The sequence below is a fragment of the Pogona vitticeps genome, chromosome 6 (assembly GCF_051106095.1).
Source record: "Pogona vitticeps strain Pit_001003342236 chromosome 6, PviZW2.1, whole genome shotgun sequence".
Classification (NCBI taxonomy): Eukaryota; Metazoa; Chordata; class Lepidosauria; order Squamata; family Agamidae; genus Pogona; species Pogona vitticeps.
Genome location: NC_135788.1, coordinates 107,456,554 through 107,471,720, shown reverse-complemented (window position 1 = coordinate 107,471,720; position 15,167 = coordinate 107,456,554). Strand labels below are relative to the sequence as shown.

The 15,167-nt window shown below is 42.3% G+C and overlaps 1 protein-coding gene across 2 annotated transcripts in view; it reads left to right on the top strand.

Moving 5' to 3' along the window:
- ALDH16A1 (aldehyde dehydrogenase 16 family member A1) overlaps positions 1-15,167 on the top strand; it is a 55,540-nt gene that overhangs the window by 27,081 nt on the left and 13,292 nt on the right. The window contains exon 15 of one of the 2 annotated variants that reach the window (XM_072976683.2): positions 368-535. In XM_072976683.2, the coding sequence (XP_072832784.2) occupies positions 368-535 (168 nt within the window). Of the gene's footprint in view, positions 1-364; positions 536-15,167 lie in introns of both variants that reach the window. The other variant, XM_072976682.2, reaches the window with a different exon arrangement.

Here is a 15,167-nt window from a genome sequence, read left to right as displayed (position 1 = left end):
GCGAACGAGCATGCATGTGCACAAGTGGTGGTGAGGCTCTCACACAGGTGTGCTGGAGTGCACACATGCGCAAATTAGCTGTGCTGGAGTGAGTGCGTGCGGGAGAGGGCAGGGGGACTGTCTCCGCAGCCCAGTTCAGCTCAGGCCACGGACCAGCTACGGTCCGGGGGTTGGGGATCTCTGTGCTAGACCACACTGGCTGCTTTCATCACCCTTGCGGAAGTGCAATGCCCAGAGTTCTTTCCAGGAACTCTTTGAAGCATTTTGTGTTTCTTCTTGAAAATGGTTTAAAAAATTTATTGCACAATAAACTAAGGGTCAAGAATGCATCTACTCATCTTTTTTTATTTTCCTTGACTGCCAGCAGCGTGGACCAAACTTACAAGTTGTACTACGGCGGTGCTCAGAAGAGACCAGATTCCATGAGTTCCTGCCCTATCCTTAACCACACTGGCCAAATCGCATCTTATGTGGCAGACGGGAGCATCAAAGACATCCGGAATGCGGTGGAGGCCGCCCATAAGGCTGCTGCAGGGTGAGTCTGGGCAGGGAGAGCCAACATCTTGATGGGAGAGGAGGGCAGGATCTAGTAAATCTGCTTTTGGTTATGGAAATAAATAGTTAAGAACACAAGGCAGCCATGAGACCCTCAAGATATTGCTGGACTATAAGTAGTTCACAAGCCTCTGGAAGCCCAGGTGTTCTTCAGTCATGATCTAAGACAGTGGTTGCTAACTTTGAGTCCTCAGATGTTCTTGGACTAAAACTCCCAGAAGCCTTTACCACTAGCTGTGCTGGTCCGGATTGTTGGGAGTTGTAGTCCAGGAACAGCTAGGGACCCAAGGTTGGGAACCCTTAAACCTTCCTGGGGAATCATGAGGTGCAGGGAGAGCTGGGGAATGTTTTTTTCTTCCTCCTGCAATTTGCAGAACATCCCTTTCCCAGTCATCATGCATTGGCCAGGGAATTCTGGGAAGTTTTAGTCCAAAAAGTAATTTTTACTTAGCTCTGGAAGGTTTATACATAAAGCCTGGGCAGAAGTTTTATAAGTCTTCTAGTCTAGCCTTCTACTGTATGCTTCCAGAAGTGAGGGGATTTGAATCCAGGGTTCATTAAAAAAATCATAGCAATTCAGAGTGGATCATCACAAACTCCTGGATATCATCCTGGCACAGCTGTGCCCTCTGCTGCAATACAGTGATATATATTTACAGTAAGTTAGACTCATTTTCAAATGCATCCAACCTAAAATAAAAAAGTAATCATTAATCTGATTAAGGAACTGTTTTTCACAAGGCATTAGAATGCTGACGTCATTAAATGACAGAAGAATGATTTGATTGAGTAATGTTCATTTAAATACTGGGAGTATTTAAATACCTTGTTAATTTTAATAAGAAAACCCCCCAAAAAAACTCTTTCCCCAAACTTGGCAAGTAAGACATCTATTAAATTGCTGCTTCCAGTAAATGCAGGCCAGGACAGAGCTATGCAAACCCCTCTGGTGATTTAGTTGTGAGTGCGTCAGCAGAGATACTGCTTTTGATTCTTGTTTAACCAGATGTTTGTAACTGGTGCTGATTTTTTAAAATAAAGGTTCCCCTTGACAATTTTTGTCCAGTCATGTCTGACTCTAGGGGGCGGTGCTCCTCCCTGTTTCCAAGCCATAGAGCCAGCGTTTTGTCCGAAGACAATCTTCCGTGGTCACATGGCCAGTGCGACTTAGACACGGAATGCTGTTACCTTCCCACCGAGGTGGTCCCTATTTATCTACTTGCATTTGCATGCTTTCGAATCGCTAGGTTGGCAGGAGCAGGGGCAAGCGATGGGTGCTCACTCCGTCACGTGGATTCGATCTTACGACTGCTTGGTCTTCTGACCCTGCAGCACAGGCTTTTGCGGTTTAGCCCACAGCGCCACCACATCCCTATAACTGATTTTTTTAAAAAGTATTTTTAATTCCTCAATTTTTGACACATCGAAACAGCACCAGCTTCTGTCCTCAGTGTTTCCTAGTCTTACTTCCCCTCCCATCTCATGAACCCTGCTATAAGTGTTGTAGAGTCCACCAGGTGAAATCCTATCACCTGTGGGGACAAAGACAGATCAATATGCAATCCTTTTTTGGCACCTCCTCTGGCTAGAAGCCGAAATACACAGGAAGATGACAATCTCTTTATCAGAAAAGATTTAAATGTATCTCAACCTCTAGCCAGGATAACTGTTTTACACAAGCTGTTCCAGTTCCCCCTAAGCTCTGTATTGACCAGACAGTATCCTGCTTTTATTTTAAGTTATATTTTAGCAAAATCATTTTCCCCCCCCTCCCCATTTTCCTATGGAGAAGGTCAGGCCAGGAGAGAGACTGGCCTGTAATCATCCAGTGGATTTCATGACTCTGTGAGAATTTGAACCTGCAGCTTCTAAGCCTCATTCAGCATTCTGCTTAAATGCTGCATGCATTTGTCTTATTTGTTTTATTTATAGGCCACCTTTCTCTCAATAAGGGGATCCAGTATTTAAAAGAATAGATTTAAAAACACAATAAAATATACCTTAAAAACAATTAAACTATAAAACTGATTAAAATGCAATTGAATGATTAAAACTGGTAAAACATTAAAAACTCTTAACTGAAAGTTAAGTCTTTTACATTAGTCTTCACAGATGAAGCCCCCAAGTCAGATCATGGGTTTTAGGTACAAATGTATACCTTTGTTATTTATTCTGGACTTTGGATAGATATCGGCATATTATTTGTTGTTATCTTATTGTTGACATTTATGGCCCACTTCCTCCTACTGATCTCAAGTCAGTGAAGCTGCTCTCTTCTTTCCTCCCCACTTGATGCTCACAATCCTGTGAAGTAGTTCAATCTGCATGAAGGGGCTTGGCTTGATCAAGGCACCCCATGAGCTGCAGGGCTCTGTGCAGCTTGAACCTGGATCCACAATTGTCCGAACTCAATCTCTCTCTCCAACCACCATTTCACACATGAAGTGAATACATTTCAGAATTAGATCTGCAACGTCTTTCATTTTTTTCAGTTCACAACCATAGGCCTTGTGGTTTAATTCATCAGATTTGTGGCAGTTTCTCCTTTTTCGCTGTAAATTAAAATGTGTGTATAAAACACATCACAGCAGCCAGAAACCAACTCATGACTTACGCGTGCGTTAAGTGAAATGGTGTAGGTTATGGCAGCAAATTGCCACTAATTCATGAGGTGCCAGTTAAATTCCTGGGGTCACGCAAATTCTTAAAGCGCCGGTTCCTACTTGATGCATACAAAGCACGTGGACTGCTGCTAAAGGTCTGTCCCATCCCACAACATCGTTTTGCTCTTCTCCTCAAGTATAAATGGGAGACAGAAGTAGTAGTAAAACAGCCCTAAAGGGACAGGAGAGGAATCACATTACATGCAGAAGATTAGTCCCTGGTACTTACACTCCAGATTGGAAGGACACCAGTCTGAAACCTTGGGGTAAAAGGTAAAAGTAAAGGTTCCCCTTGACAATTTGTCCAGTTGTGTCTGACTCTAGGGAGCGGTGCTCATCTCCGTTTCCAACCCATAAAGCTGGCATTTTGTCCACAGACAATCCTCCGTGGTCACGTGGCCAGCGTGATTAGACACGGAATGCTGTTACCTTCCCACCGAGGTGGTACCTATTAATCTACTTGCATTTGCATGCTTTCGAACCGCTAGGTTGGCAGGAGTTGGGACAAGCAATAGGGGCTCACTCCGTCGCGTGGATTCGATCTTACGACTGCAGGTCTTCTGACCTTGCAGCACAGAGGCTTCAGTGGTTTAACCCGCAGCCAAGTTTGATCACCAAGTTTGAGGCCTTCTGATTCTTTGGGCATTTCCTTGATACCTGACCATCACCACCACCATGGTGTGCGGGGAACTGCTGATCTCGAAAGACGCCAGAAGAGGGTGTTCTCTCAGAAATAGCCTCATCTGTAAGGCATGCTGTCCTGACTTGGTGCAAAATAGTACAGCGTTTTCAAGTTTGTTGTTCTTAACTTTAGAAAAGGAAGTAAACTGACAAGGTGTTCCTGTGGGGAAGTGAGACTGGCCCTTGGAGCTGCCGAAGTTACGCAACTCTGATTCAGAAGGGATTCAGCTGTCTGATTCTGTATAATATGTCTTCCCCCATTCCAGATGTCTTGTTTGACAGAAGTAGTTTGTTGAGCCTTTGTTGACAGGGTTGGTGATCACACTGGGAATAAAGATGTGGGACTGCGATGGGAGTAGGGAGTGTTGGATCCGGAAGGAACAGCTCAAAAGTTCAGTGATAATCCTTACTGGCAAAGGGCCAAGAATTGTTATGGCTTTATATAAGTCAAGTGTCCAATCATCTGTTGAAACAACCGGAGTACCAGGAGGAAAATGAAACAGAAATGTCGGAGATGTTAGGGCTGATAAATACTCTTCCTTGATGGCCGGCAGTACATAGTTCTAATCCCCTGTGCCTCATTTTAGTTGGAAGCCTGGACTATGAACAGCAGTTTACAACAAGATGGGAAAGTTTTCAGACTTCTGAGATAGATTTTTGTCATCTTACTACATCCCAAGATCCAGCAGCCAGGTCATTTATCACACATGTCCATGCACACTTGAAAGGTGTGTCTAAAAGAAAGTCCACTTTTCCAACACGAGCAGACACGTGGCTCAAGCTTGCTTTATTCAGTGGGGAAGATGAGCACATGCAACACATAATGGCTTGGAATGCATGCATTTTTTAAAAACGGTGCAAAAACAGGACAGATTTTGGACCATCAAGAAAATTATATCAAAAGCAGCTCATTTGCTGCATTGTGAGAGTTTGAACGTTTTCTGTGGCTCCAAAAATAAAATAAACTTAGACTTGGTCCATCAATAGAAAATTTTAAAATATATTTTAAAAGAAGCTGCAAGCATTGTGACCCGCCTGGGAAACAAAAGATCCAAGTACATAGCTGAATGTTAAGTAATAGACTGATTGGCTGAAAACTGAAACTGAAAGCACAAAAAGTGATTTGCTTCCAGAATTAGCGGGTGGAAAATGGAGACTGTAGTCAAGAAAATTAGAAGGAGACTTCCAAGAGCAGTTATGAAAGGACTAGAAAAAAAATCCTTAAGTGTAAGGACGTGGCTATAGATCAAGGCCACGATCATTCGTATCATGGTATTATTATATTTGGATGTGAAAGCTAGAGAGTGAAGAAAGCTGACAGGGCAAAAAAAATCATTCAAAGTTTGGTGTTAGACGAAAGCTTACCTGCTATCATGCACTGCCAGACAGGTAAATAAGTGGGTTCTAGATCAAACCAAGGCTAAATTCTCACTAAAATGGCTAATCCAAGGCTATCATATTTGGGACAACATGAGAAGACAAAATTCACTGGAAAATACAATAATGCCGGGGAAAGTGGAAAGCGGTAAGGAAAAAGACCTAACACAAGATGGATTGACTCAATAAAGGAAGCCATAGTCTTCAGTCTGCAGATCTCGTTCCTCACAGGATTTTCTAGAGGTCATTAATTCATATTTTATTCATTCATTATGATCAACATAACTCAGAAGTGATTCAAGAGCACAGAGCAACAACAGTTCAATTCCCCCAAGTATATTCTCTGCAGCCAAAGATGGAGAAGCTCTATACAGTTAGCAAAAACAAGACCTGGAGCTGATTGTGGCTCTGATCATCAGCTTCTTATAGCAAAACTCAAGCTTAAACTGAAGAAAGTAGGAAAAACCACTGGGCTAGTCAGGTATAATCTAAACCAAATCCCTTATGAATACACAGTGGGAAGTGAAGAACAGATTTAAGGAACTGACAGAGTGCCTGAAGAACTATGGATGGAGGCTCCTAACATTGTACAGGAGGCAGCAACAAAAACCATCCCAAAGAAAAGGTAATGCAAGAAAGCAAAGTGGCTGTCCAACAAGGCCTTACAAATAGCAGAGAAGAGAAGGGAAACAAAAGGCAAGGGATATAGGGAAAGTTACAGAAAATTGAATGCAGACTTCCAAAGAATAGCAAGGAGAGGCAAGAGGGCCTTCTTAAATGAACAATGCAAAGAAATATAGAAAATAATAGAAAAGGAAAAAAACGGAGATCTGTTCAGGAAAATTGGAGATATTAGAGGAACATTTTGTGCAAAGATGGACATGATAAAAGACAAAAATGGGAGGGACCTCACAAAGCTGAAGACATCAAGAAGAGGTGGCAAGAATACACAGAGGAATTATACTAGAAAGATCTTGATGTCCCGGACAACCCAGATAGTGAGGCTGCTGACCTTGAGCCAGACATCCTGGAGACATCAAGTGGGCCTTAGAAAGCATGGGTAACAACAGGGACAGTGGAAGAGATGGCATTCCAGTGGAACTATTTAAAATCTTAAAAGATGAAGCTGTTAAGGTGCTACACTCAATATGGCAGCAAGTTTGGAAAACTCAGCACTGGGCAGAGGACTGGAAAAGATCAGTCTACGTCCCAATCCCAAAGAAGGGCAGCGCCAAAGAATGCTCCAACTACCATGCAATGGCACTCATTTCACATGCTAGCAAGGTTATGCTCAAAATCCTACAAGGTAGGCTTCAGCAGTATGTGGACCGAGAACTCCCAGAAGTACAAGCTGGATTTCAAAGGGGCAGAGGAATTAGAGACAAAATTGCTAACATGTGGTGGATTATGGAAAAAACTAGAGAGTTCCAGAAAAACATCTACTTCTGCTTCTTTGACTAGGCAAAAGCCTTTGACTGTGTGGACCACAACAAACTATGGCAAGTCCTTAAAGAAATGGGACTGCCTGACCACCTTATCTATCTCCTGAGAAATCTATATGTTGTAAGACGCCTAGAGTGGTCGTGGTGACCAGATAGGCGGGGTATAAACAAACAAACAAACAAACAGTTAGAACAGAATATGGAACAACTGATTAGTTCAAAATTGGGAAAGAAGAACGACAAGTATATTGTATATTGTTTCCCTGTATATTGTTTCCCTGTATATTGTTTCCCTGCTTATTTAACTTCTTTGCAGAATATATGATGCAAAAGGCTGGACTGGATGAATCCCAAGCCAGAATCAGGATTGCTGGGAGGAATATCAACTGCCTCAGATATGCAGATGATACCATTCTGATGGCAGAAAGTGAGGAGGACTTAAAGAACCTCTTAATGACTGTGAAAGAGGAGAACGCAAAAAATGGTCTGAAGCTCAACGTCAAAAAAAAACTTAAGAACATGGCCACTGGTCCAATCACCTCCTGGCAAATAGAAGGGGAAGGTATGGAAGCAGTGACAGATTTTGCTTTCTTGAGTTCCATGATCACTGCAGAAGGTTTCAGCAGCCACGAAATTAAAAGACGCTTGCTTCTTGGGAGAAAAGCGATGACAAACCTAGACAGCATCTTAAAAAGCAGAGACATCACCTTGCCGACAAAGGTCTGCATAGTCAAAGCTATGGTTTTCCCAATAGCGATGTATGGAAGTGAGAGCTGGACCATAAAGAAGGCTGACCGCTGAAGAATTGATGCTTTTGAATTACGGTGCTGGAGGAGACCCTTGAGAGTCCCCTGGACTGCAAGGAGAACAAATGTATCCATTCTAAAGGAAATCAACCTTGAGTGCTTGCAGGAAGGACCGATCCTGAAGCTGAGGCTCCAATACTTTGGTCATCTGATGAGAAGAGAAGACTCCCTGAAAAAGCCCCTGATGTTGGGAAAGTGTGAAGGCAAGAGGAGAAGGGGACGACAGAGGACGAGATGGTCGGACAGTGTCATTGAAGCTATCAACATGAATTTGACCCAAATCTGGGAGGCAGTGGAAGACAGGAAGGCCTGGTGTGCTCTGGTCCATGGGGTTACGAAGAGTCGGACACAACGACTAAACAACAACATTTTGTTAGCATTATATTGCATTTCTAATATGCAACATTTTGCTTTTTTTATTATTATTTGATAATAACTAAAATAGTTCATTGCTACAAGCCACTTTTAGAGCCTTTGTGGATTTTTATCATTCATTTGCTTTTCTTCTTCTTGTCCGAGGTGCCAAGTAAACATACAGTTGTGCTGTACTGATTGATGGCCAAATTAAGTGACAGTTTATTGATTTATCCCTTGCTTTCTTAAAAAGCAAACACAGTATCTCAGATTATTCGCCAGTCCCTGTGCGACCTTAGTACACACCAGTTAGAACAGCTGGCCTTTGTCCAAGCACTCTAGGGAAGGAAGTTGACATGTATCTTAGAAACACAGAGCTTACAATTCTCCTAAAAGCCTAAGCTTAAATGTCTGTCTTTTATTTTTATACCACCATCCCAGGTGGAGCCTCCCTAAAGCAGATCACAAAGCTTTAAAACTGTAAACATGTAAAATATAGGTAATTTGAACCTATGAAAGCACATTAAGCCTGTAATAAATGCATCCATATGAACAATGGCTGGATAGCTCAGGAAGTTAATTGTGCGGCTGCAGAGCCAGACTTTGAGAGTTCAATTCCCCCACTGGGCCTCAAAAGAGAAGAGCTGGCTAGTGTAGACTTGGGCATGTTGCTCAGATCCAGGATGGCCCCAGGAGAAGGAAATAAGTATTCTATACCTAGAAGACCCTAGGAAGGCTTGCCAAAAGTCAGAATTGACTTGACAACATGCAATTACGGTTATGAAAGATGGTCTCCATTCTGTTAAAAGCAGCCTGGAAAATAAATACAGCCAAAGAGAGAAATGTGAGCTTATGAAGTGAGTGAAGACACTTTGCCTGGGTGTCTTTCAAAATTCTTTGTGAGTTGTCACTGCATATACCATATTAAGAAATCATGCTGGTTTGAGAGATGCTGTTAGATATCTACTGACTTGGAGATAAAGAGAAACCCCAAAAGAATTGCTTGGGCTGGAAAATAGGCAGGTTCAACCCCTCCCGTTAGATGATGGTAGTGATGTCTCTGTCTCGGGCACCAGGCTGTCCAGGATGGGCAAATCATGTACTTACTGTCTCTGGCTACCTGGAAGGCTTCTCCCTCCCTAGAACAAGACACGTGCATTGTTCTCAGGAAGGACCCTTTAAAACCAGGTAGGCATCTGGATCTGTGCAAGCAGATGCCAGGTGGTTTATGGAGGCAGTACTGCTCTCTGCAGGAAGAAGGTGACCGGGCAAGGGGGTTGAAGGGAGCAACAGGTGAAGCAGGGCTGCTGCTGAAAACAGGTAAAGACTGAACCCAGCGTAAGTGAGACTTGTGGCTTTGTTTGCAGAATCAGATTTCATGTATTGTCTCTAACTCGGGCTTTCTTTATCGATGGACTCTCAGGGCAGTAAAAAGGCAGGGTAAATAAACTGAAGGGAGTTCCTGCAAAATCCAAGAACAAAATCTGACGTGCTGTTACACATGAGTCACATTGAATGGAAAATATTCCCCAGGTTGTTTGTTTTTGTTTTTAATTTTACATTTGACAGTCGGGTGATACGATGGAAGGAAAAATAAATAAACCTGAGAAGGCACCTACCGGCAGCTCAACCACCAAGTGGGCAGGAAACTGTTCTAATGTTGATGCAATTTCGATATAGGGGTCTTTTTCCCACATCTGCACCTGTGCCTGTTGGGATACATGCTTTGTAAGGGGGGCAGGTTGCCACTGTTCTTACTTCCTTTTTAATTTCCATATATTTATCTGTTAGAGGTTTGTAAATTTGAGAGTTTTTTGGACTATAACTCCCATAGCTGGCTGAGAAATTCTGCGAGTTGTAGTCCAAATTGCAAATCTACATACCCCCCATGTCTATGTTAGTTTGCAGCATTTAGTAGATTTGTTATAGCACGAAGTTTCAGGGGCGCACAGCTCATTTCTTTAGAAGGACCTTGTTCCTCAGCTGGCACTCGAGAGAAGTGGCCCATGCATCCATGCAATCTCTTCTTTTTTAAGTGTCAGAAAGCACATTTTTAGAACTTTGTGCCTTTGGGAAGAGAAAGACCAAGAGAACAGTTGTCTAATGGAACGGACTGGTTGGTGGGTGGCAGAGAGTAGGTGTTTTGCATTCGAAAGGTCTCTGGTGCAATCTCCGGCATCTTGAGAGAGTGCTAGGTGAGAACACTGTGTACACTGGAGAGCCACTGTCAGTCTTTGCAGACCATTGTGTGGGAAAACTATTTCCGCCTGAAGGCCAGACTGGTTCTTAGTAAAGAGTGTGGGTAGCAGATGCCATTGATGGACGTGCACACCAGTGTTGTTAATTGTTTGTTTGCTTGATAGGCTGCCTTTCTCCCAATAAGGGGACCCAAGGCGGCTCACAATATTGAAAAGAATAGACTTGCAAACATAACAAGTTAAACATGAAAAAATAATTAAACTATATGCTAATTAAAATGCAATTGGATAATTAAAAGCAAGTAAACGTTAAAAACTATCTTAACTTTAATAAGGCAGGCATTCAGGGACTCAGTCATGATTGTTAAAATCAGCTCTGATATGCCTGCCTTGAGCTTGCTCTCACTCCTGTATGTATACTTTCATGTGTACATATTCCCCCTTCCTCCACTGCAATTATGCTTCTTATAAGCTTCTGTTTAGGCTGATGGAGGCTTCTAAAAAAGCCAAAGCCACCCCATTGTTTCAGGAAGAGATTTCATCCCCCCCCCCCCATAAGTCTGAGTGTGGAGGCAGCGTAAACAAAGCATCACTCAAGATGGAGAAAAGAAGGGGAGAAACTCTTCTCTCCAGTCACTGAAGGCAGGAAGAAGCCAACGGGTTCAATGCAGGCCATGTGTTGGCTGAGGGTCCCTTCTGAGGTCACTGAACTAGATTGTGCTAGTGATCTGACTTGGTTTAAAAGCAGCTTCCTGCTGTGACCTGTGTTTCTCAAACACCAACCTATCTTTTAATGCAGCAAACTTCTCTCTCAATCGGGAGAAACTTCAAAAAGCAGTTTTTAATATTTCAGGGGTTCTCTTGCAAAAGAAAGTATCAAAAGTCCAAGCAGACTTGTTTTAAATAAGATTTTTTAAAAAGAAAAACCCAGCCCTTAATCACGTCATCTTCATTTGCTTAAACACCTGTTGGCTAATTTTGCATTATTTATGGCTTCAGGTTAACAAGGCTCAGGGAGTTAAAGTAAATGGTTATGGCTGATGAAAAAGGAAAAGTTAAGGGAACAGCTGCTAAAATGTCCGTTTCAAGAAAAAAATGTTCCAGATGCACAATGTGCTACTTGACCATCAGCTCGCTTTCTGGTGATTTTTTCTTTTTCTTTCATCTTTTAGTAGTGAGTTAGTTTGATATTATTTAAAGCCGGTTACTTGCAGTGATAATTCAGTTCCAAACTTCCTGTTGTTACACTTTCCTCCTGCTTTTTTCCCTTCTGTGTTTCCTAAATAAAATTGGCATTTGCTTCTCCAGTATGCTTGTATTTTTAAAAAACTAGAAAACATCTGGATTTCCCCTAAGGCTGAATATCTTTATTTTTCTTTGCGTTCTCCCCCCCCCCCTTTTAACTCTGGAGGCTGCAGGAAAGGTCATGCAGTTGTTTCTAAACTTCTCTTTGCCAGTTGTCGTCCTTATTGTCATCATTTTGATGGGGGGGGGATTAATGACATATTTAATGAAAAGCATTCTGTTCTCTGTGACGATGTTGCCAACGCCAGGGCAAATGCAGGACTGTTTGCTGTCTGAAGCCAAGACTAAGAATCCTTCCCTTTGCAAAAGTTATCCAAACTGATAATGGAATCTCTACATAGACCATAGGGCCACATCCTTCCACTCACCACCATGAAATTGACTTAGCTTAAAAGGCACAGAGCAGATACAGAGCACAGTTGCACACCATTCTCTGCCTACCAGCTAGAGATGGGCACTAGCCTGGGTTCACAGGTGCTGCACATCCTTTCCCCCACCTCCCAGGCCCATGACCACTCACCAGTTGGAGTGCATTCCTGTCCTCATCAGCTGTTCAACCAGTCCCCGGCAGGAGCATGGGGTTGCCTGTCCTGCCTCCTTGTCTGAATAGGCAGTCAGCCAAGGCGCTGGGGCAAAGAAGCCCGTGCTCCTGCCAGAGACTGGTTGAACTGTCAAAGAGGAGGAGCAGAGGAGTGTACGCTGGCAGGTGAGTGGGTGACGGGAGCTGAGAATGTGCAGCACCTGCGGTGCCAAGTGTACAAACTGGCATGAACCTCCAAACTGAGGTTCGTGCCCATCTCTGTTCCTAGCATATACAACTGAGGGCTCCGATGTCAATGGGATGGTGAATCCTTTCCAGGTTTTAATATGAAATATAAAGATTTCCAGGGTGCTGAACATATTTTGAGCGTAGCATCCAGCAACTGGGATAGCTTCTAAATAAAACCTGGAGCAGATTCACTACTTTACTGATATTGACCAATATCTGCTGAGCATTTGTTGGTGCCATAGTCTGCTAAACAAGAGGCCAGCCTGCAAAAGCAGAGATGTACCTTCCGAGTGCTGCTTCCCTTGTGCCTGGTTTCCAAGCTACACCATCAACGTTTTCATTCACATCCATTCCCTCCTAGAGAATTCTGGGAGTTATAGTCACAAAAACATAAGCCTGCACACTTCCCTTTTTTCCTTTCTTCTGACTCCCCCCCCCCACCCCTGAAAAAAAACAACACAGCGATAAGGCTAGGAGTTCAGCAGGAGGAGAACACAAGCAGGGTCCCAACTTCTGGTTGGGTGTTAGGAAGAAGTGGAATAGCCAGAGGTAGAACACCTGCCCTTCGGGACCAGCCGCAACTACCGTGTTTCCCCGAAAATAAGACAGGGTCTTATATTAAATTTTGCTCCAAAAATGCGTTCAGGGGACATTTTTTCCCCCATGTACAACAATCTACATTTATTCAAATACAGTCATGTCATTTTCTTCTGGTTGTTGCACAGTGGTGGAGGGTGGGCTTTCACTTAACTAGGGCTTAATTTGGGGCAGAGCTTATATTACGAGCATCCTGAAAAATCCTACTAGGGCTTATTTTTAGGTTAGGCAAACAAGGTACCTACATTCTTCTCCCCTGATTTCCTTTCTTTTATTGTAGTTGTTTTCAAAGAGGAAGTTGTATTCATCTGTTTCAGCATTTATAACAGAAGTAGAAATATCTGTAATAGTTGTATTTCAGTGTGACCTTTTGTGGATTCCAACCCACATCCTCAGACACATGGACCAAAATATTTAGGCCATAGTGAACATGATTGCAGGATGGGGACAGGGACTAAAAGGAGAGGAACACAGACATAAGACAATGAACTGCTGGATAGCTCAGTGGTTTAGGTCTCTGGCTGTGGAACCACAAGTTGAGAGTTCAGTTCCCCCACTATGCTTCCTTGACAGGGGCTGGACTCAATGAGTTCCTTCTAGCTGTGCAGTTCCCAGATGATGATGATGCTTTGTTATGTTCAAAGTGTTGATTATATAAACATTCTGATAATAGACAGATGTTACTAATGTAAATTGTCCTGTGGACTGCTGCTTGATGGTTTTCTTTGAAGTGAAACTATTCCATGTACTAAATACTAAATGGTGTAATACAGGAATAATAGATAAATAATAGCAGGATTCTGCTGAGATTTTTATTCTGGAATAAGTGAAATGTCATAAATCATGGTGGCAAACCACAACTAGTTAATGAAGTGCTGCTTGTGGTCATGTGTCAGCTGAACAACCACAAACACAACCAGCATCTTGTTAATTGATTGTAGTTTGCTGATACCACCTACACTGTTTCACTTATTCTGAAACAGTATAGAATCCGAATGGAATTTTAGCTTCTTTTTATAAACAAATAAATACTAGTGAAAAATTATAAATAAATAGTATTTATTAATAATAGTATACCTAAACTCACATTGAAAAAAATCTAGTAGTCTTAAATATGCCACATTGCTTTTGTTGTTCTACAGTGATGCCTTGCAAGACGAAAATAATTCGTTCCACAAGTCGTTTCGTATTGCAAAAATTTCATCTTGTGAAGCGCGGTTTCCCATAGGAATGCATTGAAATTTAATTCATGTGTTCCTATTCATCTTGTGAAGCACGGCCACAGAAAAATTTGTCTTGTGAGTCACCAAAAAAATCACAAAACACTTTCGTCTTGCGAGTTTTTCATTGCGCGAGGCATTCGTCTTGTAAGGCATCACTGTATTTTGGTTATACATCTCCACTGCTTCCACTATAATGCTTCTGGAGTCTTTTTCTTTGCTTGCTTGTCTGTTGTTTTTCAGTGCCCCTTTTACAGAGCTGTGTTTTTTCTCATACCCATTTTAAGGCAGACACTATAATTACATTTGTTGTCTTGCCCCTTTTCCTATTTTTTCTGAGTTGCATTCTAATTATTAATAGTACAGTACTAAGTTTGCACAGAAGCTGCACAAAGTAGGAGCCGGGCCCTCTGGGGCAAACTCTAAAACAGGAGTAAGAACTGCATGTTCTCTGTGACTCTCCAGAATTGGTTTTCCAGCCACAGAGGGTCTAATTGGAATGGGGGAGGGGAGGGAGACTTGTGAAGGCAGAAGCCTCCAGGGGGCACAATTCACCCCTTAAAAAGAGGGATTCTGCCTCTTTTTTAAAACAAAAAAATTAAGATGGTTCTGACTGGAAGTAACCTTCTGTTAATTTCCTGGTTTTCTGGGAGGGATGATATAAGTCAGTTGAAAATACCTTGTAGACTAAAATTACTCACCTCAGAAGACTGAATACTGTATAATGGTGCCCAGAGAGGTGGGCAGAGTGAAGAAATTCCACAAAGAGCGTGATACAGAAAGTCTTCAATTTAAAAAAAAGAACATTTAGGAATTTAAATAATTCTGTGATATAGTTTTTACCAGAATTTAGGTTTCTCAAGAAGCAACATTTGCACTTATTTTCAATTTAAAATAAGTTTTTGTTTTAGATGCTGTTCCTGTTTTTAATTTTTAAATTGGCAGATTTTATTTTCTGTTAAATGGGTGAAAGTAAGAGGAGGGAAGCAGGAGGGTTTCCCAAAAATGAAAAACGAGGTTCTGATGACGAGGGAACTGCAGTTGCAAGCGGATTACTAGTGCTTCTTGCTTGGCAAATATTTGGAAAAATCCCTCTGGGACACAAGTTTGTCTGGATTTGCAAAGAGCAGGCACACCCTTTATGGTTAAAATGTCTACAAAATGGGAAGCAGCCATTTTTGCCCTTCCAACTGTGGTTAT